At 38.8% G+C, this 24,428-nt stretch overlaps 1 protein-coding gene across 1 annotated transcript in view; it reads right to left on the bottom strand.

Annotated features, from left to right (window-relative positions):
* The window catches only part of DPYD (dihydropyrimidine dehydrogenase), a 342,395-nt gene that overhangs the window by 71,571 nt on the left and 246,396 nt on the right, over positions 1–24,428 (bottom strand). The window contains exons 17-18 of the mRNA XM_059854310.1: positions 19,519–19,639; positions 18,532–18,651 (exon numbers count right to left, since the gene is read on the bottom strand). Coding sequence (XP_059710293.1) covers positions 18,532–18,651; positions 19,519–19,639 — 241 coding nt within the window. The remainder of the gene's footprint in view (positions 1–18,531; positions 18,652–19,518; positions 19,640–24,428) is intronic.

Genomic DNA, 24,428 nt, shown 5'->3' on the forward strand with positions numbered 1-24,428 from the left:
CACGTGAATAGGACCAGCATAAGAGCCAAGGAACAGCCCATTTAGAAAATATTGCCCAGTTACCAGACAAGATCACTGCAGCCATCTCAAAGGGACAAATGAGTTCCTGCTCAATCCTTCCCCTCAAAAGGTGTGAGTAGTTCACTTTATCATGGGGTAGGGCTTGCTGCCCTTTTACTCCAATGCTGAGACTGACATTTAACCTGACGTGTGGTAGAAATGGTTCTGGCTGTTTACAGATTTGTTCAAAGGCAGCCTTGCCTCTGTCAGCCTCGCAGTGCTACCTTTGTTTGAGCTGGTTTTAACCTCCATAACAACCACCACGGTCAACACGACCCTGGAACCAGGGGGTGTGTGCATGCCCACATGTCTGTGCCAGTGCTTCAGCACATACATAATTCTAACTGCAACAAGGCAATTTAGTACAAGTAAGGACACACTGGAAGAGACATGGCTGCCTGCTGAGCAGGGAATTGAGGTTCCTACACTGCATTTAAAAAGCCAAAATTACTGAAAAATGCAGTACAACAACTTTCCAGGCCATTTACAAAACCTGACTCATACCTTGTCCAGTTTAATAACCACTTGCCTAAGAAGTCCATCACAGAAAGGGAGGCAGAAATTCAGAAACTAGGCAAACTAAAGAAACCAGGCCTAGACAACTAGAAAGCTCAGATAAAGTATTTCTTTCTTGCTTTACATAGCTCAAGTTAAACCTCAAAATAGGACAATGATTATCTATTTTATTGTCTATCCCTCTCTTTTATCTGTCTCATCCAGTTGCTGTTATGTAGTAATAAACAATTTTATTTTATGTACCAATATATTTAGATCTATTTATATATATATAGATATATTAAAAAATACGTCACAAACACAAATTTTTGTGAAACAAAAGACTCAATTTGAGTAGAAAACATTGTATTTGCCTGTGCATTAGTGCCTACATACATATCTACCACATAATTATTACATATCCATATAATCTGTGTGAGTATATATATATACATGCACACTCAGTAGATGTATTTCCATATTCACATATACATAAAACAGTGGATGACACGTCCCCTGATAAAACCTGTTATTTCAACACTTCAAGTGAAAAGTGTTAAAATAAATGGCTCATCACATACAATGTGTTAAAATAAATGTTTATTTCAACACTATGTGTATCATAGCCATTTATTTCAACACTTCCCATTTCTCAAGACTCACACACCAAGAGTAGGAGAACTGATAGCTATACCTAAGGTAGCTGAAGCACACAGCCCTACTCTGCTTGCCATAGGATGAGTAGGAAGTTACTTGACACTTTTTTTCCTCCCAGCAATAAATGGAAACTACCTACCCTGACTGTTCATGGGGATCTGCATGTGCCTGTAAGCTGGTGGGCTGTGTCATCATTTGGAAAGAAGTGCCATACCAGAGTCTTCTGAGATATTTGGGAAGCAGGCTACTGCTACCAGGGTAGGGGTGGGAAAAGAACCAAAGCATGGGGGCCTTTGAGAATGTCACCTTGCTGTTTCTAACTCTGACACAAAAGCATCTGGGCAGACAAAGATTTATGTGATCAAAAGCAAAACCTACAGCTGTTCATCCTGAGGGCTGGGTGGGACGTGATTGTTGCAGGACCAGCTATAATCTGGTGATCAAATTATGAGTCAGAGAACATCTGAGTTCTCACTTTACCTGCAGAAAATAGTTTATTGGGAGGATTCTTCAGCTCAAGACTTGCCTTATTAATTTTAATACAGAACCTGGTGGGTCTTTGGAGCAGCAATCTTCCATCTTTAGGTCGTTTCCAAAGCACAAGTATAGTCATTGGAGGCTTTGAGCATTTAGGTTAGTGTCAGCAGCTGAACTCACTCCTACAACCTGAGCTCAGACTTTACATTATAGGCCAGTGTTGGCTAGCATCAGTTTCTTTCTCTGCTTTATTTTGGGAGGAAGGCAAAAGAAGCTACCATTTTCTGGTAGCTCCCACTGGAGCCAGAGGGCACTAAGCCTTTATAGATCTAAGGGACAGAGGCAGGATAAGAATGAAAAAATTTAAATAATGCACAAAACCTCCACAAACTCAGAGTTTTCTCTGAGCAATATTTACCACTAACTTGCTTGTAATGTTTTCTTACAGCTTTCCTCCTTTGAAAAACTTTAAAAGCATGATTAAAGATTTTTTAGGCCCTAGCAAGACAGTGTGGTTTTAAGAAGATAAACACTCAGAGGGGCATCCTCTTTTCTTTTTCTTGTACTTTTTCTTCTCTGAAATTGCAGATCTGTTGGTCAGAATGGACAGAGCAGAAATCCACAAAACAAACTAATGAAAGGTCAGTGACGACTTTGCAACCAGCATGCCCTATCAGAAGACTTTTTTGCAGGCAGACAATGAAAAACTGAGACCATGGTTTCATCAGCTCACAAATAAATTCACTGCCTTGAGCCAAGCCACTTCACAGTGTTAGTTGCCTATATCCAAACATGTCTCTTCCTGTAAAATTATTTTCCTCCCTCCATGTCACTTTTGTCAGATAAAACACTACAACCATTTTGTAGAAGAATAGCCTACAATGCAATTAAAGCTCTCCAGAAAAAACCCACAATGTTTTCAGCCTTTCACTTTCTTCAGATGTGATTAGTTCCACAAAGAGCAGGTATCATCGCTCCTTTGTAGGCACTGTAGGTTAGAAGATTAGTCCTCAGAGGTTGGCAACACATAATAAAAGGGCTTTATTCATAAACATCAATCAGTTTCAAGAATGGCAGCTGCTCACAAAATGGAAATATTCAGCTAATAACTACTGTAGACATTAAAACACTGTATGACAGATATGTAGTGCTCATTACACAAAAATGCTTTCTTACAATTATGATTTCATAACCAGGTACATAAGTTTCTAACTATTTAGTTCCTTACACTTTGATTTTCTATTTTTTTTTTTTTTTTTTAGGGCAGATATTAAAAAAATACTCTTCCCCCAGAGGGTGTTTGGGCACTGGAACAGGCTCCCCAGGGTCGTGGTCACAGCACCAGCCTGACAGAACGTAAGAAGCATTTGAAAAATACCCTTGGGTACATGGTGTGGCTCCTGGGGATGATGCTGTGCAGGGTTATGAGCTGGACTCTGTGATCCTTGAGGGTCCCTTCCAACTTAGAATATTCCGTGATTTTTTTAAAATAAAATTTACAGGACAACACTTAGTTTTCCATGAATGAAAAAGACTCCCCCTCTAACAGAGAGGTGACACCTTGGATTTAGTTGAGGCCTTAGATGTGCATGGATGACAATTTAAAATTTTGTTTTCTTTTTCTTTTTTATAACCTTCACCATTATAGGAAATTTCATGCCATTTCTTTAGCTGAGAACGTACTGAAAGCTGAAGAGTCAGTGGCATAATGGAAAGCAGAATAATTGCTTGTCCATGCTGTGTAAACTATTTGTGGAATAAAGGAAGGCCAAACCCTATTTGGAGAGGCCTCTACAAGCTCTGGATATATTACTGAGGGCTGCTAATTAAAACATGGTTATATCAGTCCTGCTTGCGACCAGCCACACAACTCAGTGCTGATTTCAAGAAGAAATTATACACCCATATCATAACTCTGCTTTCTGCATTAATAAAAAATAACAGCATTAATGGGCCTAAATATTCATTTGTTTGATGTATTCAGAGCAACAGAAGGGTGCAAGGGAATTTAGTGTATTGCTCTGTCAGATCACTTTAATTATCCAATGAGGGTAGCTCAGAGGGTGAGGAAGGGACTTAATTGATGTACTTACTCATCCCCTCAGCTTCCACTGAAGAAAAATGGTAGCAACACAACTCCTAAACTGCATTTGTTGGTCTTCAGTGATCAAAGTAAAGGCCAATTAACAGAAAGCCAGGGGCCCACAAAGCGTTTGTTGATTTTAAAATACTGATCAGAACACACACTGCTAGTGTTAAACACACACCAGCAGTATCTGGCACTTACACAGTGCCTTCCAGAAGAGGATGTCCAAATGCTATACAAAAGTATTAGTATTTTTATCTCCCAGATTAAAAGACTACACTGGGAGGCCTGGAAATATGTGTGAAGAGAGCAATTCCACCTGAGCAGAAGAGGCAGCAGTTCATCTTCCTGGTCACAAATTCCTTGTCCCAGAATGTCCTCTTACCCTTTTCTCTAAAACTATTTGTAATTTAAAGGATAACTTTTTAGAAGTATGCTTTGTAAATCAACTCAAGCAGTTTCCTCTCAGAAGTAAACTCATAATGTACCAAGCACCTTATTCTGTAGGTTTTCCTGGATGAGGTGTCGTGCCCATTTGTGGCATTGTGTTTTTAAAGATTTGTTATTATTGGTTGTGTTAGTTGTTTCGTGTTAAGAAAATGGTTTGGTCCTTGGTTCCCCCCATGTTCTCCCCTCACGATGGTTTGTCCCAAGTTGTTACTTTCCTTTCCCGCCACTTGCCTGCCCATCAAACCCAGCGATCCTTCCCTCCTCCCTCCCTGCCCTTATAAGTCCTCTCCCCTCCCAGTGGTGCCGCCTACTCCCCTTGTCATTTACTGTAACCACCCCCCCTTTTGTTCGAGATTTTCCGATGTCAGTCATCCTTACTGTGCTGTATGATTTGCCTCGGGGGCTTTTCCCCTCCCATGTAGGATCTTTATTGATTCAGATATGTTGTTTGCTCCTCCCCTGCCCTATTCTTATTAGTTACCCTGAGTCTCCTCCTTCCACACCCACTCCCTTTATCAGTTCCTCCCCGAGCCTGTCTCCCTTGTCACTTGCCACTGGACCCACTGAGGAATAAAGCCTCCTTGACAAGCACGTGTCCTCTCTTTCTTCCTTTGCCTCGGACTCCTCGTGGTCTCATCCTCGCCTGTGCCACCCACGCCACAGACGGCACCACCACCTGGGGTCCTCTAAGGGGAACCTGGGGGTGGCAAATCTTGTGGTTTCCTCCAGCCAAGCTTGGGGAGCAGCTGGCCAGGACTGGCTTGCTCCCGTGGCTGCAGGGAAGGACCACAGCCATTCACACCACTGCCTCAAGCATGGAAATACAAGGGTTCACATAGGCGTACAGGACTGTGGTTGACTGTTGCTGTCACCCATTCAGGAAATATTTTCTCCATCCTTCCTGTCTTTCTCTAACCTAGAAGAAAACGTACATGATTCACTTTGGGGCCATTATCTTTGGGCAAAACTGTGTTGCCTCTGTGTTTTTCTTGATAATGCACAATTCTTAGAATTCTGAAGGTTATTTTAGGCAATCAATGTACATACCAAAATGAAGATATTTGAGCTATCACTGACACAATACTGTGTATGGAAAACTCGAAGAGGAAGACTCACAAAAGCATAAATGTTCCATGTGAAACTCGAGCACATCTGTTCAGCACTGGAAGGCCTGCATTTAAGTCCAAAGCACTAGAAAGCTGAGACAAGTGCATTTTTGGAATCAAAACAAATGACGGTAATTTAAGAAAATACTATGAAGCACACAAAGGCTGTACAATGCCATATGCTGCACAATGCATCAGGTAATCTATTTAATGTATATGCCAAGTTTACTAGAAGCCCAAATTGGCTTAACTTCTTTACTGAGAAATTCAAAAAGTAAACTAAAAGCATTCCAAACATGGTGCTCTTACAATTAGTAAAAAGGTGGATTTTTCTTCTTACCTACAAAACACACAAAAAATTAGTCTCTTAAATTACCTCCCATAATGAATATACATCCAAACTTCACTTTTGATCAATAGCTTTCATAGACCCACAGTTTTAGTACATGGTTTGTTCTACAGTTTAAAAGATGAATGTGATTTTAAAATTATTTTATCCTCAATGTTTACTTCTGGCTGGTAGGTTTGAAATCATGTAGGTTTTATACTGTCATTTGTGATTCTATACACAATACACTACTGAAGATGTCATCAAACACAGATGTATAACCAACCTTGCAAGTACTGTGGTCCTAAATCAAATATGAATCCACCGTTACAGTATTAAAAATACAGCAGAAATCCCTAATTCAGGTGGACAGGATCACCTATAAAGCCAAAAAAAATGGTGTAGGATAATAGTTTTCAGACTTGGGTCACAGTGTCAATGCAGAGGCTTGAGCTGTGCTAACTGACCAAGCTTGATCTTGATTGCCAGAGCATGCTCGTCAATATTGAGCTCCCAGAGAATATGCCATGAATCTTTACAAAAACTAGCATAAATACAAAACACTATAGCAGCTGCTGTGATCCTTTTTCTAACACTGAGATTAAATTGCTGAAATTTGTTTTGAGCTTTTTAAACCAGAAGACGCATGCCATATACCTACTGTAACAAGAGAGTGAGAAACAGCATTAAGGGATTGCAATGCTGTTATTAGGGCTTTAAAAATACATAAAAACACCAGATGCTTACATTAAGTGATTGGAAGACATTTTAATGCCAAGCTTAAAAATATCATTTTCTCCTGTAACATCAGATTAGAAAATGGACTGGGATTAAATAGCATGCACCTGCATTTTCAAAAACAGAAATCTAAACTGCACCAGTAAACCCCGCATCATTTACTTGCCTAACCACTGGAATTTCACCACAAAATGTAGGTGCACACTGCCTTAGGCATTTGACAGCAGTACATATACTAATATGTAAGGAATATACCTTGAATTTTGGATGCATCAGTGGAGCGAGAAAGGAAGGCACCTCTGAGAATGCCTGGCTCCTTACAGGGATGAGGGGGAAGCCCAGGAGTCTCCTAGTGAAGTGCCTGATGCTTAGGGGATAGCCCTCAGCTGTACCTGGCTAGCACCTCTGCTTCCATCTGCTGTGTTCGCTTGGCCTCTCTGGGACACAGACACACGTGGCAGTGGCACAGCTCAGGAGGGCAATGCAGGTAGCACAGGCAGAGGGGGCACCACTGCTGCCTGCCTTCTGTGCTAGCCTCATTTGTGAGAAACTGAAAGAAATAGCAAAGGACAGAGGAGACAGCCCTGGAAAAGCCCAAGTTTGCAAAAGAGACTAAGAGTGACTTTTTTTTTTTTTTAGACCCTTTCACACTATCTGACTCTATCAGTAAACTGGGGATTGTCCTCAGAGCTGTAAAATATTAGGCCTGAAAGAAAAGAAAAATAAACACACCAGAAAGAAATCTGTGTGCCAGCCCCACCCAGAAGGGAACTCCACATTAAAACCCCCCACAACAAGATGGAGCAAGACCTCCCTACATCTCGCAGGGTTTACCTCCTTTCTGGATACCTGCCAAGAACTGATCATCTAAAGTGTTTTTATTCACAAAGATTCACAAACAACCTCTCCATTAGACCAACAAATCAGATTGTACCACAAAGTAGACTTTTCCTAATATTTCTTGACAAACTAAGGTGCCAGGAGATCTTCCTTGGAGATCTGAATTTGTCAAATCCCACCTTGAGTAAGTTCTGAAGAAACTTCTCCTTTTACACATAAAGTAAGGAACAGATTCTTATGAGAATTGTTTGGCAGTACCTTCTCTGCCAGCACACAAAATTTATCAGTGCCTAGAATGATAAGATTTCTCTGAGCACTCACTATTGGAAGCTAAGCAGCTCTCGAGTGGGCATGTATCCAAAAATTGGTGAAAACACTGCCAATTCTGGGGTACTCAAAAAGGTGAGCAACTGACATGGCCTTAACAGCATAAGTAGAGCTATAGCTGACAGGAATAAGATAAGATGGGCCCAGTCAAAATCTGAACTGGAGTAACCACACATTCTTTTGGAAACCAACAGGTGCTCAGTGGGGTCATGAATCCTTTGTGAACTGACAGACACTACTGTAACATAGCTATGTCTTCACTGACATGCCTGCTCGCAAAAACCACACAGCTTTCTCCTCATTTTGAGCTGCCTGTAACAAAGTTCTTCACAGCATCAGCCTTACCTCGGTGCTGAGTCTGCTGTGGTACCACACATTCTGTGGACAGACCTCATGCCATTAAAAAACACCCTCTCTCTGTATCTGCAATGGATTTCTCATTCTGTAACAGTGGGACACTGTGCTCAACAGTTCTCCTTCAGCTCTCACTTCACCCAAATAACACTGGCTCAATCCCTGACTATGAGTGTCCTCTGGGATTTAAGTGGAACTAAGGGATGATGGTTACATGGTGCATATTAATAGGAAAGACAATTTAAATTACCCAGCAATGCAGAAACTGCAAATTGATCATAAATTGGAAAACTGAATTCAGGAGCAGGTTCCCTAAAAGATTTTGTAGGATATGTCTGTATATCCTGTGTGTGAGCTGGACATTTATACAGCCCATTGTATACAATGAGGTGCTTGCATGAAAAGGCACATTAAAATGCAGATTCCCTAGATGACTACTGTATATTAGATGCATTATCTTCAAAGGTTAAAAACAATGTTCTGATGGTTGTGAAATCACTTTTAAATGCTTCTGGTAATCATTCACTGGGGATGAAGTGATGCCCAGTGAAATACAAATCCAGAATCTACCCAGTTAAACAAATTTGCTCTCTTTTTTCTTCTGTATATTACATGTGAAGTTAGCATTAGGATTTATTCCTTATTCAAGCAGGATACTAGAAAATACAGAATGTTAGCAGATATTAGGTGAATAAAGATGTTGTCCCTGGTGAATTCATAAAAAATCATAGCTAAGCAGTGGTAGAACTTTTCAAGGCTATACAGAAGCAGGACATCAGCACTAGTGAGGTAAGTACATCCTTCTGAAGCTGATTGGTGCAAACAAATGCCTTGCATTTAAACTTGTTCCAAGAATAATTCCTTTTTTTTTTTTTCCTAAACCCCTGTGTCTGATTGTCAAAATATCCTGAAACAGGATTACTCCCAGCAAGCATACCTCCGTGTAACTCTCTTCGAGATACTGTGACCCATTTCTAAAATACTTGAATCAAGCGCTTTGTAAGTGGTGGGAATGGTGAGAGCCTCAACATCCTCACAGATATGCATAAGCTGTAGAGGCTGCTGATCCAGAGGGAGGAGCTCGCACACAATAAAGAGGTTGGGGTGCTTTGGCAGCAGTGGTAGGATCCCCACAGTGATGGGAGAGAAGAAAGTAGTCAGTCAGCCTATTCTCCAAGCACAGCTATCCCACACAGAAAAAAAAGACCAGGAAGAAGCTCCAGTCTAGTAAATGTTAAAAAAAAAGTAATTTTTCTAATTATTTTTTAGCTTCTATTTTGATTTTGATCTGTAAATGTGCTGGTTTTTTTTTTTCATAAATGCAAAAATGTGTTTATTCTCCACATGAGACTATGCCCTCCACAGAATAAAAAAGGGCCTACAGACAATATAAGCCACTTGGTGACTAGAGCAAATCGATATGCAAAGTAATGCTGAAAAAAATGAACATGCTTGAGACATACCAGGTCAAACTCAGGGGTTTAAACCTCTGCTGATACAATTGTTACTCAGAATTTCTTAAAAATTCTACCAGATTCTTGATTCGGTTTTGGGTTTTTTTTTTTTTTTTTTTTTGAGGGGGAGAGATTATAATTAGAGCTTCTGCTCTGAGTGACAGGTACAGTTTATAATTTCCACAGAAGGCACTTGTCTCATTGATCACTCTTAAGTACGACCTGTTCCACAAGCCCTGCTGTTGATTTGGGTATGGAATAAAAAGCCAGCAGGAAAGATGATAATGGGCCCTGCACTGTCAGCAACACAGCGCTTGGAACATCGACATGAAATCACATGAATTGGGTCCCTATTTACTTTGTCAGGTTTATCTCTCTGCCTCCTACACTGAAGCTCCCTAAACTCTCTTAACAAGTATACAGATTTTAATCCATCATGTTACATACACTGCAACAAAGCTTTGCAGACCTACAAACCTACTTGAACACTACCACCTGGAGCCATGGTCTTAGTGCTCCAGTCCATGACCACATGCCTGTCACTTCTTCTGGAATGACAGAATGTACATGTGAATCACCTGCACACTGAGAGAGGAAAGCTTGGCCCAACCCTAATTTAGTGATCCCCAGAGAAAGGTCAGCAGCCAGAGAGATCTTTCCAACCAGTCATTGGGACAGTAGAGGGCACACAGTTCTCTCAGCTTAGACACACTTTTTAGTCAGTAATAGTCTCTTAGCTGTAGGAAAGGCTGGAGAGTTATACTGCATGCCATCACAGTCTCTAGACCTCATTCAAGAATCATTTTGAAGTCAAGATAAACTTTGACTTCATTGTGACTGTCCATAGAGAGAGGTGAAAAAGACAGACCTGCTGAGACTTAATGGCAAAAAAACCTAGCAGTAGACTTTAACACAGTTTTTCTTGATTTTTATTATTTTAATTAATGTCCATTTGAAAATTTTGATAGTATTTTCATTCCTGTGTTAGAATAAACTAAAAAGTACTTAAGTGCCAAATACATTTCAAATAAATAATCCATAAGATACTGAAAGTAGTTAAATGATCTCTGAAATTAATTACAGCAATCTTTTTACAACATAAAAATTTCAGTTTTAAACACAATATTCTTCAAAGGACATTGTTATCCTAGATAGCAAGAGTTCTAATATCATTATAGTGCAAGGATTTCATATCACCAGAGCTTCATACCTCCTCGATGTTTCTTACAGGCTGCTCCTCTAAGCACTCACTGTTCCTGGTCCCTACAGCAGCCATCTGACTCCTGATCCCACCAATCCACTCTTTTATACCACCTGCTCTTATTGGCTACAGGTGTGGCCTGTTAAGATCAGGCCTGCTTCTAATCTTTAGTAACTGGTCCAGCTGCAACTCATTAGGGGATAAGATTACCTTCTATACCACCTCCATTTACCCATACTGTATCCCCCTACAAGACATGACACAAAAGAGATTTTTTTGTGCTGTGTCTTTACTTAAAATTAGAAGAGGTGATCATAAGACACCTTTTCCCCAGACCTGACAGACACGGAAAGAATCAACTTGTGCTGACGAAGTCACCTCCACTGGGTTCGATCTTGCTGATATTACCAGAAAGAAAGATTTTCTGCTCCTGACTGACTTAAACCTCCTTATTAGGTCATAGTTTACTTGTGGTACATTCATCTATACCCATTACTGTAAATACAAGCATCTGCTCCACCAACCTGCTTTGAAACATCTCTTTTACCTTCTCGATTCATTTCCATTCTTTGTTAATCAGACTGTCTTCAAGATGCTAACTATGAGAACACTCAGTACTTGATCATGTTAATCTATACCACTATATGAACAGATTTCCCATTTTATCTTCCTGCACCCAGTATAAACCTTCATGTTATTTCCCCCATGCTCTTTTCCCACAATCTATACTATAGTGATTTTCTTTTATTTTTCTCATATTATGTCTGAGAAGAATTTATGATTTTATAGGAATTGCTTTCTGACACATGCCTTTGGTTGCCATGAGTTAGACTCAATACCTTAACAGTTATCTGTTTATAAAAAATCCCAATCAACTGTGAAATGAATTATTTCAACTGCACATATTCCATATGAGCTCTGATAAACAGTAAATCCAGAGTGTACAACCGCAGCAGTTTAGAGATTAACCTAATTACAGGCTATTAAACCAGGAGAATGTAGCCAATTGCATTTCTAGCAGCCTGCACAGAACAGCAACAGTTAATGCTGATTTGATGGTTTTCTAGGACTTTGGAACAAATACTTGGCTTTTAGTCTGAGAGCAATGCTGGACATTCCTGTCTGATGCTTGGGGGATTCAGCCAACTAACAGATACATTTGGTGAAGAATCTCATTCTAGTCATGCCCTCCCTTTCTAATTTCCCTTTTCACTGTTTTGTCGTCTTTGCCTGTTCCTCAGGGAACCGTGTGATTGATAGCCTAATCCAATGACTGTATTACAGCTGCCTCAACTTGGACTCTTTTCCTTATCATTAGCAGTTAGCCTATGGTTAAATTCACAGCTCACTGCTTGGTACAGCCCCTGAGATTTAAGGGTCTGGCCTTTAGAAAATATTTAACATAAAATTGAAATCTTGACATACTGAGAATTCAGTTCTCTGCAAGGCTTCTTTAATTAATCCAATGTACTGTACCATTGTTCTATATGAGGCTCTGACATGGTGAACTGTTACTGAAGCTCACAGAGATGTGTAATTCTAAATTAAACACTCACTTACATGTACCTACACTGCATTTGTTTCCCAAGTACATGTGCATGAATGTGAAAATTTAAATCCAATCTCTAACAATAATAAACCACAAACCAATTACGTTTAAGGAGTGAAGACTCTTCATTCATTTCAAGCTCAGAATGAGCTTTTTTTTAAAGTAAGAGGAGGAGAAAACACAGCTTTGTTCAAATGCTCTTTGTAAAGACTCCTCCTTCATTCTTTCTCTAGGACTCATTTATTCTTTTGGTGAATGAAATCAATTATGATCATTTTTAATCAACTACAAATGGCACCTGTGCTAAAAGTGCAAATTGTTTTCTTTGTGGGAATGAAATTGGCTAGAAAATATTAAAAGTGGAAAAAAATCCTTATTTCTCTGACCTTATCTAGAGAATAATACTTATTTTTAAATAGCTATAGGAAGGATGTAGACCTTGATCTATGCTGTAAACCTTTGCCCTACTTCCAGTCAGTCGATGAGCTGCAAGCCTCTATGAAAATGGCAGCTGAGTCCCAGATGAAAAATTATGCATCTCATAAACTGCTATTCTGCTGAAATGTCAAGCTATGGCAGGGCTGTACCTCAAATTCAGCACTTGGCATTTTCCTTCTGTCTGCTTTGTTGCCATGAAGCAAACATGAACAGTGAGGATTTGTGTAGGGCAGGTAGCAGGCGAGCTCCCTGTCAAAAATCTATTATTAGGGCTCTGATCTCTCCTGCACAGACCAGTGATGGCAGTACACTAAGAGAAATCAGACTGCTGCAAGGACACGACAGAAAACAGAGGACTCTTTGTGAATCCTGACATAATATATGCAAATAAGGGCTTTTAATGGCTGAGCTACATTGAACAGGAATAATAAAACAAAATTAAAATTGTACTATGGCATATATTTGTTTTTCCACCCCTTTCCACACTGTTTTATAAATATATGTTAATGTAAATAGTCTTTAACTCTTGGTAAATATTTATACTAAACAGGAGTGCCTATGCATACATACATTTTGTTTTGTTTCCAGTGATGGGCAGCTTTTCATTCATTTCTATTGACCAAAATCCACACTGCACTGCCACTGACAGAACTGTGATGAGTGCAGTGAATGCTCTTAGTTGTTTTTTTCACTTTTCTTTTGATGATGTATCATTGAATTAAATTAAAAGGCAGCCTTTATTATTATAACTTCAACTTTTTCTCTTTCAATATAATTAATATATTTCAGATTAGATTTCTATTAATAAAGTCAAAATACGTTTTAATTTAATAATTCCTGAAAAGCATTCCCTTAAATGTCACAATTGCTCTTGGACAGTGTTTTTCTGTAAAAACAGACAGCTCCACTAACTTCACAAAGTAACCAAAATTAACTGTCTCTGCTGCTTTCCAGTAATTACACATTCCTGTGTTTAAAGACTGAATTCACCACCTAGATATCCTCCTTCTGATATCCCTTGTGGGCAGCTATGAAGTTATAACACACAGCTTCCTGACTCTCTCTTTTTCTGGAAAACAAGCACATGTACTTGCACTTGCTGCACAAGAAATTTGTGCAAATAATGCCATAGTACTACAGCATATAATAAATGGAAAAAGCAATAACAGCACACAGACATGAGGCATTTGAACTGCTACTGTAAAATACTGCAATATTTCTGAAACAAAGCATTAAAAGAATACATAGTGAGTGCACTGTAGAGAGATTTGCTTTTAACCTAAGTTTTTGCTAAGTCCAGTGTATGGTTTTATAAATTTATCCCCTAAGGATTTGGCTTCAAGACAAAAACAAAGAAACAAACAGATGACAAAGAACAAAAAACCATGGAAATTCAAACAAAAGCTCTGTTCTATTTTGCCTGCAATAGATATCCCATTGTGCTGCAATGTGATGTGTTTTATAAAACACATCTGGAATATGGAAGCACAGTATGAAAGCTCATGGAAAAAAACTTTTTTTAAAAAAACATTTAAAATACATTTCAAAGAAAGAAATCTTAGGGAAGTGGGCAGCTGCTGACAGTATATTAACATTTCTCAGAAACCTGGCAACTTTTTCTGGTATCTATAAAATACCAGAACAAACATTTTCAAAATTATTTATACTTACACAAACTAAAACATGTCTTTCAGAGCCAGAGGTCATTATTCTTTGTGAGGATAAAACTCCAACCATTTGCCTCTTTTTAATAGACAAATACCTTGCAAATACTCTTCCCATGTATAGGAAGAGTTCATGAACAAATCTCATATATTCTACATTCTCAAACCTGAAATACTGTTAGATCCATTTAAAAAGCTTCTTAATGGAAATCAAACTGTCTCTAATACTGCAAACACATATGACAGTTACAGAGCTTGAAAAACTGTATCTTAATTTTAATATTTTTTTCTTTCCTCATAAGGGCTTATTTCCTTAAACCATATTTTGTATGGACTTCATTAGGATAACTATGTTTTTTGAGTAATGGGCAGTTCCTGTAAATTTATTTTTAAATGTATTTTAAAAAATAGATGAAGACTGGGGGATTCTCTAAACACAATGTCCTCTCAGATAACAGGGCCACAAAAATCTGCAGGGCTACCACAGCCTTTAGACTCATCTGATGTTCCACAGTGCAAATTGGAAATTAATTTTCTTTAGAAAACAACAATATATCAAAATTAAAGTGAAATTTTTCCTGAAAATATATACATTTATATTTGTCACAAGGATAGAGGTAAAAGTAGAAGAAAAACCTAAGAGATTTTATAAAGCTCAATATTTGTAGCGTAAACTTGGAATCCAGGGGGCCCAGCTATGACCTGGGCTCACACCTGGGATTTAAATCTGACTCTCCCAAGTCAGGCTCATGTTCAGGTCAGCAGGCTGTGCTAGTATGAGTGTGCATCCTGTGAGAGCTGTTTCACTTTGTATTAATAATTCAGTATTTGCAGGGAAGTGGAGAAGAGAGAGACTAGTCCTACAGTCTGGTAGTCAAACCTGGGATACCGGGATCCCTCCCTGTCAAAACCACCCAAGAAACAGAAGGGTAGAGGAAACAGGGATGCCTCTTCCAGCTTAGTAATTTTCAGCTGATCAAATCTGGTCAAAACAGGAAGGTCACAGGCCAAGCACTGGCTGGCAAGAAAACACTGACTGTGACAAAACTAACTGGGGCTTTCAAAATAATCTATTAAGTCTCTCCTTCTTTGAACAATTGTTTAAAAAATGTTTAAAAAAAAAAACAGAGACAAAAGTCTGTTCTCAAAACATCTCAGGATTTGGCAATGATGTTAATAAACTGTTTCTCTTATTATTTTTCTCTATGTTAGATAAATCATAGGAAACTACCTGTGATTTAGTAAGTCAAGAGTAATTATAAAAAAAATTCCTGCTTCAAAAATGAAGAATGAACCTCCTGCATACAGCTGCTTCTGCATGAGGCAGACAAGAAGAGAAGGGATGAAGAGGCCAAGGGGAAATTTTATATGGAAAATATTTTTTCAGTACATGGCCACGTAGGAGGACATTTTTGAATGCTGGAGGACAGGGACGTCTGTCAGTCAAAATGCTGGGCAGCTGCTAGGCAGGGCGCTAACCCATCTTTGTTATTTGCTCTTTGTTGGAAACTTTCATCAAACTCAGAGGAGGGAATTGGTGCTCACCTGGAAAAGGCAACCTGCACTGCCCTAACACAGTGAACTTATAAATCCCTGGAGGACATTGGTCCTTTAGGAGACCGACTTCTTGTCCCATGACCTGCTCACTGCCAGGGCCAGCAGACAGACACGGGCTGGATAATGCTGAGGGTCACCACTGTTGATTCAAGGTGCATTTCAGACATCACCAGGACACCTCAGGGGACCCCTCTGCTGAGACCTCCGCAGGGCTGGGGCCAGCTCCCTCCTCACCCACGGTCACACAGCACTGTGAGTGTGGCACCCTGAGGGACAGAACTCCTGCCTCACTCACTGTACCAATGGGCCATGGGAGCATCACTGCCAGTCCACAATCTATGCACATGGAAAAATCCAGAAAGCCTGATCCAGCTCGGCTGTGTGCTGTATCTGCCCTAGGTTTGTGCACGACAGAACAACAATGAACCAGCTGTGCTTTGGGAAAACACGCTGAAAATGAACCAGACTTATTGCTTCTATAATAGTGCTGTCTTTCACTTCAAAAATTAATTCTCTCTTGAGAGGAATTATTTGGAAAAAACAACAGAAACTTACTGACTCTATCAGATAATAAAATAAAACAAATTTACGCACATCAAAATAGAAACCCAATATGTTCTGCTGTGAAGTGGCTTTGATGCCAAGACCACAGAGCACTTCCCACCAGGCCTGTAGGCATGTAAGTGGTGTTCCTGCCATTCCACAGACAGGAGAAGCAGAGCATGGAAAGGTCAAGTGTCTGGCTGCAGGCCACATGTCTCCGCCGCGGCACAGCTGGAACAGAAGTATGGCCACCCTGGCCCTTGCTCTGACAAGATGACACGCTCTCCTACTTTTTGTCTTCTTGTAAGCATGCTAGCTCTCCTGATTTGAAATTACTTTCCTGCTTTTGGAAATTTGTATACTGCTACACCTGACTGCTGAGCAGGAAGTATTGCAACATGCTGCCGAGCTATTGACTTTATTGACTCCGTGGCTTTTTTTTGTGCAAGGAGTTGTGGCACTGGGACCCAGTGATGACTCCTTCAAAACACAATAAATTGACAACACTTTCAGTATTTGAAATATTTCTTAAATAAGCAGATTTGCATTATAGGTAATGGTGCATCCTAAAATATCATTTTCTCTCCCCTCTGATACACAGAACTTCAGGAAAAAAAATTTATACTTACACACATACACACACACACACATATATATATATGTAAATAAAATAAAGAAGCGACTTTTTTTTGGGTCCATTTAGTATTGTAAACTACAGAAGTGCTGGAATATCTTCACTTACAGCTGGGCATGCAGGTGCCACTGTAATTTACATTGCATACATGTTTCAAATTTGTGACATAGACACACTTCTCTAAAATGCAGCCATTTTATAGATTTTACTAGGCAGAATTACGGTAGGAAGGAATATTCACAAATTGCGACTTAAATGAGAAAATGTGAATGGTGTTACTTATATAAAATACTACTGCAATAGTTCTTTTATTAATTTTTAATGCACAGCACCCACTGTGACCTCCTTTATTCTTTTCCTGTCAACATGGCAGGCTAGAGAAATTGAAATGGGCTGTAGCTGTTCTCTTCTTGTTCCCCTCTTCCTCCCACTTTGCATAATATTAAAATATAACATCTTATTGGACTGTCACTGGGAAACCATTATGCGATAGGCATAATGATTTTTTCTGATTGTTATCACTTTCTTACTTTTCAGCATTCTCTAAAAAATTCCAAATTCTATGTAGTTATCTAAGGCAATAATGCAATTTGCCACTGAATACACTCATCTGAATTAAAGTTTGTTTAAAAGTCATCTTTTGCTACATTCCCTATGGTTCTCTAAGGATAACACCAGTCATATAAAATAAAGGATATTTTTGCCTGTCTGGTCTCCTCTGATTACTTTTTTGGGGTGAGGTAGGAGGTGGGTCCAATGGAATAACGTTTGACTCAATTGGGAGGATGCTATTACTTCTTTTATGTACATTTACTGCTACCTTTATCACCAAGGAGACTAATCTCCATACCAGTAAAGCCAAGAAACTCACAGTATTGTCTTCAGGGCCAAGTTTGTGTTGTCACAGCAACAGAGTTCACAGGGTCAATAGATTAATACATTAGTGTGCACCGGCACTGAACTGGAGTGTAAAAGTTTTGCAGCTGGTTTGAAAATTAAACTGTGGAGCAGGAGTTTAAAATATGGGTTACACAAGATATTCTTGTATATCTTGAGAAATGGGCTACAAAAATATGCATATATTTGCCTAATACTATCTATCATTTTTACCACCGTGGGAAGAGGAGGAAATAACCTCTCTGGAAAAGGTGCACTTAGTGGGAAGCAGCAAGGAAGGCTGGAGATTGGGCTATGAAACATACACTGCATTTGGATTGTTGATATTTCCCCCTGCGATGCCCTTTCATTAGCCTCTGTCTAACGTGGGGCCTGACAAATGTGACAGGATGAAAAATTTGAGGAAAAGCGAGGGTCACGAGGGAAGAGATTTCCTTCCCTCTCCAGTGACCCTATCACAGTATTCTGATGCAGTGCTTTACCATTAAGGAAAGGGCAACCCAAGAGCCTTCACACTTAATCTGTTCCATCTGTCATGACTTAGAAACATTGACCAGCAGTGAGCTTTAAGGACTCGGTGCGACTGCAGACATGATATTCTAGCCCACTACAAGGACCTCCTGATGTTTTGAAAGCCTCCAAGGAAGTACCATGCATCAAAAAGGGCAACACCTACCTGACACGCCACCATATGTGGTCCTCAGTCCTCGACCAACTGCTGGCCAAGGTGTGCTGTCTGCTTTCAGTCCCATCAGTCCTGACACAGTGTTGGTGGCTGTAACACCATCTGCGCCACCTGTGAAAGAAAAGGTCAGTTGCTTTTTGTTAAATCATGTGTATAAGAACAAGAAAGGATAAAATACTAAAGAAAACCTGTGAAACTCTGAAATAAGTAGAAATTCAAATAAACAGCTGGAGAGCAAAAGCAACAAACTGCAAGGGGATGCACAGAAAGGTCCTTATGACCAATCCTGGGAGAACAAATTTAGCACTAGCTTCAAGGCAGGCTGCATCAGCTGAAAGAGCTGTAAGACAGCATGTGGAAATGCTGGGGCTGACAGGCAGATCTCTGCCCTTCAGCTGTGTGGGGCAGAACCTGCTACAGCAGTTGTTCAACACCTGAAGGTACCCCAAAGCAGTGGCCACCTCCTCCAAGCTTCTGTGCAGCAAAATAAATGAAGCAATGTGACAAAGAAACAATTACCATGGTTCTAAATGATGGATTAATACACCTACTTGTAAACTTATTCACTGCCATGTTGTACATTAGGCTCTAAGGAAAAAGAATATACATATACCTTCAAGTAGCATATTTTTGTTTTCTCAGAACACACACACACACACCATTTTAACTACTAAACATAGGAACAGGGGGATTTACAGAGGTATGGTGAGCATATAAATATGACAGAACTAAGAGCATGCAGGAAACACTATACAATTTTATTGTTAACAATCTAACGTGGTTCTCTTCATATATTGCTCTATTCCCGACGCATGAACAAAATCAGGAAACCTTTGATCACTGTGCTTATTCTAAATACATAAAACAAAATATTTTCATATTAGTTTTCGTTGTTATCTGTTAGTCCAGCAACATTCCTATCTTCCCCCATGCAGCAAATCAGTAAATCTGCACAACTTGTGCACTGGAGTCACTCACCTTCCTGCGCAGCCATTGCAATTTTCACAATATCAGTGACATTTGGGGTCAGTTTGGCAAAGAAAGGAATGGGAACAGCTTGTCTAACCCAGCGACAGATGTTCCGTACCAGCTCTGGATCCTGTTCAAATAGGCCAGATAAATATAGAACATAATTAAAAGTAATATGAACAAAAGGTATATTAAGGAAAAAGAAAACTTTGCTCTAAGTGGCTATGCTGCAATTTTGTAAAATTGCACATCAGAACTGAACTTCATCTCATAATGAACTTATTTCAGACACACCAAGTAACTGCAAATCCACTACAGAAAGGTTAGTTTGTGAAAAAAAAAAGGAATTTTTTTTTTCACAGACAAAGATATCACAAAATGTTTTCTTCCCAGAGAGAGGAAAATACCATTTTGGATGAAAGAGACTATTTTACCCATTTATTTTAAAAATTAATTTTTAGTTTTAATGACTCATTTTATGTAAGGTACATTAAAAACAAGCAGTATCCTATAAAATAATGTGACTCTGAAGCATTGTCTGATCATGCCTTGATCAGAACAAGGATGAATCGAGGTTGCAGGGCTATCAGAATGCAATTCAGCATTTCTGAACTCTTGAGAATAACTTGGGATGGCCATAGTGTAAATGAAAGATCAAAATCTCTGTTAAAGCCAGAAATCGAAATCTTCAAGTTAGTTTCTCCTGATTTCCAGTTATTTACTTCTCTTATGGAACACATCTCATGTAGACAGTAATCAGCTACCCTTTCCACTGAGGACAGCTCAGTGGAACTAACACCTGCATCTGACACATACAAGGGTTCTTGATCAATGTAACTCTTGTTTTATTTTTCTGTGGGCAATTCATAATGCTCTTCAACAAGTACCTTAAAATTTGCAATACTGATGCATGGAGAACCTGGTGCATGTTTTGGTTAAAAATTGAATGGTGCCATTGCAAGATTCAGCACAAGTGTTACCTGTGGGTAGGCTAATTGGTACTGCAGCAATTATTTACATTTACTAAGTCTTTATCACTCTCTCAGAAAATTAAATCTGTCATATATGAATAATCTTCTCCCATTTGGATATTGTAAAAACTTGGAAAGCTGCATTGCTATGTAGTAACTGAGAATGGGATGAGACTAAATGAAATTTAATTTATAACAATCCAGTGGACACCAAGGATGCCAATCTAGTGAACACACAGGAAATATCCCCTTGTTGGTTTTCCTTTTTACACCAATGGTTAAATACAAACAAAAACCCCACAGGCTATGTTCCTAGAAAGTACACAGTGCTTGACATGAATAGTAAAATCCTAAGACTTAGCTCTGGCATCCCAATAAAAGCGGTGATCTCCCGCCCATGCAGCTGCCATGAAATATGTATGAAACGCTGCACTGGCAGTATGAAAGTAGTTGCAGCTTTGACTTTCATTTCTGTTTTGAATTTCCTTGAGGCCCAATGCAGAAATGAGAGACCTTCTAGAAGACATGAATTGTATATCCTTTATGTTAATTCTTCTCCTTAGAAATCCTTGTGATAATATTCAGGATGTTGGCACCTTATAAATTATTATGCTGACTTCTTTGTGCTTATAGTGCTGCCATAAAAATTCTTACTCCAGCACAATTATGCCTTAAAAAATACAGCTATTTTAAACCCCACTGAATAACTTTTTGGGAGACATCTTTCATAAAACCCAGTTTTCATCCTACCAAAGACAATTTAACTAGCTCATCTTTCATCATAAACAATAACTGTTTGTTTTTTTCCTGTGAAAATAAGACCTTTATTTTCAATCAGTTCTACTTCTCACACACCAAGATTAATGCAATTAATGTAATGGAATGGTCTTCTATTTCTCATGCTAGTAAATAGTTTAAATATCTGATTGAACAGCACAGGATTAGAAAAAGCCCTTTTGAAAGGCTCACTTGTATCAGCCTTGGAAAATTGCCCCTTTTTGATCCCCATAAAATCACAGGTAACTTTATAGGAAAGTGATTCAAAAATTCAAGTGAAGGAGGTAAAATCTTTCATCCTATTTCACATACTATTCCAGGAAAAAAATGTTTACTCACTAAACAAATATTTAGTGAGAAAAAACAAAACAAAAGTTAAAACAGTGCTTTGTTGTATAGTGAGACAGTTACTGATAGAAATTGGAAAGGTAATGAATTTTATAGAAAAAAAATTAGAATTCCCATTAAACTTGACAATTCTGAACTGAAACAGCTATTTCTGAAGGTTATTTTTCCCTTATACTGTTTTATTTACAACTAATTAACTTACAATTTACAATTAATTAATTTATAATTAATTTGTACATTAAATAAATCTTGTAAGAAGACAATGCTGGTTAACTTTAAAAAATGTCAGTTTACCCTTGTGCCACACCCAAAAGCCAAACACATGAGATGTATCTTGCTGCTTCCCTTTACAGTGCAAGTCCTGCTATGGAGTTGTGCTGGAAGATCCAGATGATCCATCTGGATCCATTCATCCACCCTCCTCCTGCTCTCCTTGCTCTGCCTCCAGACCCTCCTGCTCGGGTTCCTCCTGGTGCAGTGAACACCAGAGAGCCACCTCAGCCCACCCTCTCTCCCCTCCCAGCAGTGACACTGGGAGTGCCCAGTGGGCACAGCCTGAGCATCCCTGCTGCCACAGGGATTTCTGTCACGAAGTCACTGCCTGAGAATACCAGAGCTTTTGTGCTCTACAGACAAGACAACTAATGTGTTCGCAAAGAGGAATAATATCCTCCCCTGATTTTGTTTAACTTCACGTTTTCGTTAGATCATTAAGAGAAGTCATTTGTTAATTTATAAATTTTTTAATTTCCTACTCTATTTGCACTAAGGACTTGGGAAAATGCATTCTAAGCAATCAGATGGCTGAAATCAGAAGATATTGATGTCACTGGACAGAAAATTTTCATAGGAAATGTATAAACTACATCTGTATAATCCGTGGGAAGTTCACTGGATGGTGCACAGCTTCTCCATAGAAGCTTCCTTGCCTTTACACTAAGATCAATTTGCACAGGTCACACAAGAACACACTTTTGAGAAACACGAAAGTGATTAGATATAGAGAACTCACTGCTAAATGCGATCATTGACTAAAGAAACGCAGCTCAAAACTTCAGATTTCTGAGAATATTAATTTGACCCATTCAAAAATGTTTTAAACTCAGGACCAAATTTAGCAAAGTGAGTAGCATGATACCAAAAACTAGTTTTGAATAGTTATGTACAAGCTTCATTTTGCCTAATTCATTTGACTGATTGAGGACCTCCCACCTACTTCACAAGTCGGTTTTTCCAATTCCTTCCTGGATTTATAAACATTCAAGGACAAGCGTGTAACTTGTGAAAGACTGAATCTTGAGGCCCGTAAATCACATTATAAAACAGTCAGTGCTAATACAACACAAATATCTTTTTTTACCCCAATCTAAGTTTATGAAAGTGCCTGCAGCTTTTATCATTGATAAAGCGGTTGACGAAGCTTGCACAGCCAAGAAATATTTTCTAAAAGGCTTGATATGTAAAATGTTACTAGCAGTAAAAACAGCTGGGCATTTGTATTCACAAAACCAACAATATGAACTAAATAAAATATTATTCTGCCTAATTTAGTAGAGGATTGTACTGCTTTTGGTTCAGTCTACCATGTTGCTAAAAATTACCTTCTTTCATTACACATAACTAGGTTTGTTGGTTCTCTCATTAATAATGATACAGCGTGATTGTAACAGAACGTGTAGCATAATTTTGCACTGTGTGTCAATCCAGAAGAATGAACAAATGCTCCAATGGACTGTAACATCCATTGCCTGCACACTTTGTTTATCTGCTGTATTTTAATTTTTTTTAAACAAACCCCATCTATATAAAAGCTTGGTAAAATTATCGGTTAAAACATAATATTGATTCATACACGGTACATACAAGAATCTGTTGGTAATTTAATACCATATAAAGTCTCTTTTGGTATAAGCTGTACATCAGCGTGTCTTCTGTCTTCCTGTTAATCAAATAATGCTTGTTTATTCCAAAGGCACAGGAGATTTGAATGTTACAGGGGTTGTCTTTTTACTTCCCTAAGCAACAGTACAGAATCATTTTTCCTGAATATTCATTATAGCCTTGGGCTAGATGAAGCTTTTAATCCTAACTACTCATTGCCAATGGGTAGATATACTAGAGGAAAAACAACTATTCACCTTTTTTTTCTAAATGATCACATGATAAGCTTAACTACAACCATAACTATGAGTATAAGTCCTCAGAAATTAAAGCAGCAAGTTGTCTACTGATTGCATTTGGCATCAGTAATGAGATGAATCCCCTGTCCTATCAGCCCCAAGGCAGATACATCCTGCATGTTTAAAAAGCAGCGTGAAAATGCTGTGCACAGAGTAGGTCACCTCTCCTTGTGTTTCATGGAAAGAAACAAAACCATGATGAGATTACCACAGAAATGTCTGGCTGCAGATTTTTGGACATTTTTATTGTGACCTATTTTTTGTGTTCTTTCAGGGCCCTCATTTTTGCACTATCCTGTTACTGCACAATCTTTACACTGTATTCAGAACATCTCTTTGAGGTAGAGAATTACTATTATTCCTGTTCAATACATGGAGAGACAAGAGTCAGATGGCTTGAGATGCACCTCCACAAATCACCTTGCTTTGTTGTCCAGTTTTGCAAAAGTCATTTGCATGAGGACTTGAAAAGGTTTGTCTGGCAGAAAACCATACTTAATTCTCTGGACTATCTTAAACCATGAGAAACTTTACACATTAACAACAGAAATATTTTTAATACTTGGGTTTAAATAGATTTTCAGAGCATTGGAATTATGCAAGAGATAGAATTACAACTACTTGAGAGTAACAAATGTGTTTG

The sequence above is a fragment of the Haemorhous mexicanus genome, chromosome 9 (assembly GCF_027477595.1).
Source record: "Haemorhous mexicanus isolate bHaeMex1 chromosome 9, bHaeMex1.pri, whole genome shotgun sequence".
In the NCBI taxonomy this organism is placed as follows: Eukaryota; Metazoa; Chordata; class Aves; order Passeriformes; family Fringillidae; genus Haemorhous; species Haemorhous mexicanus.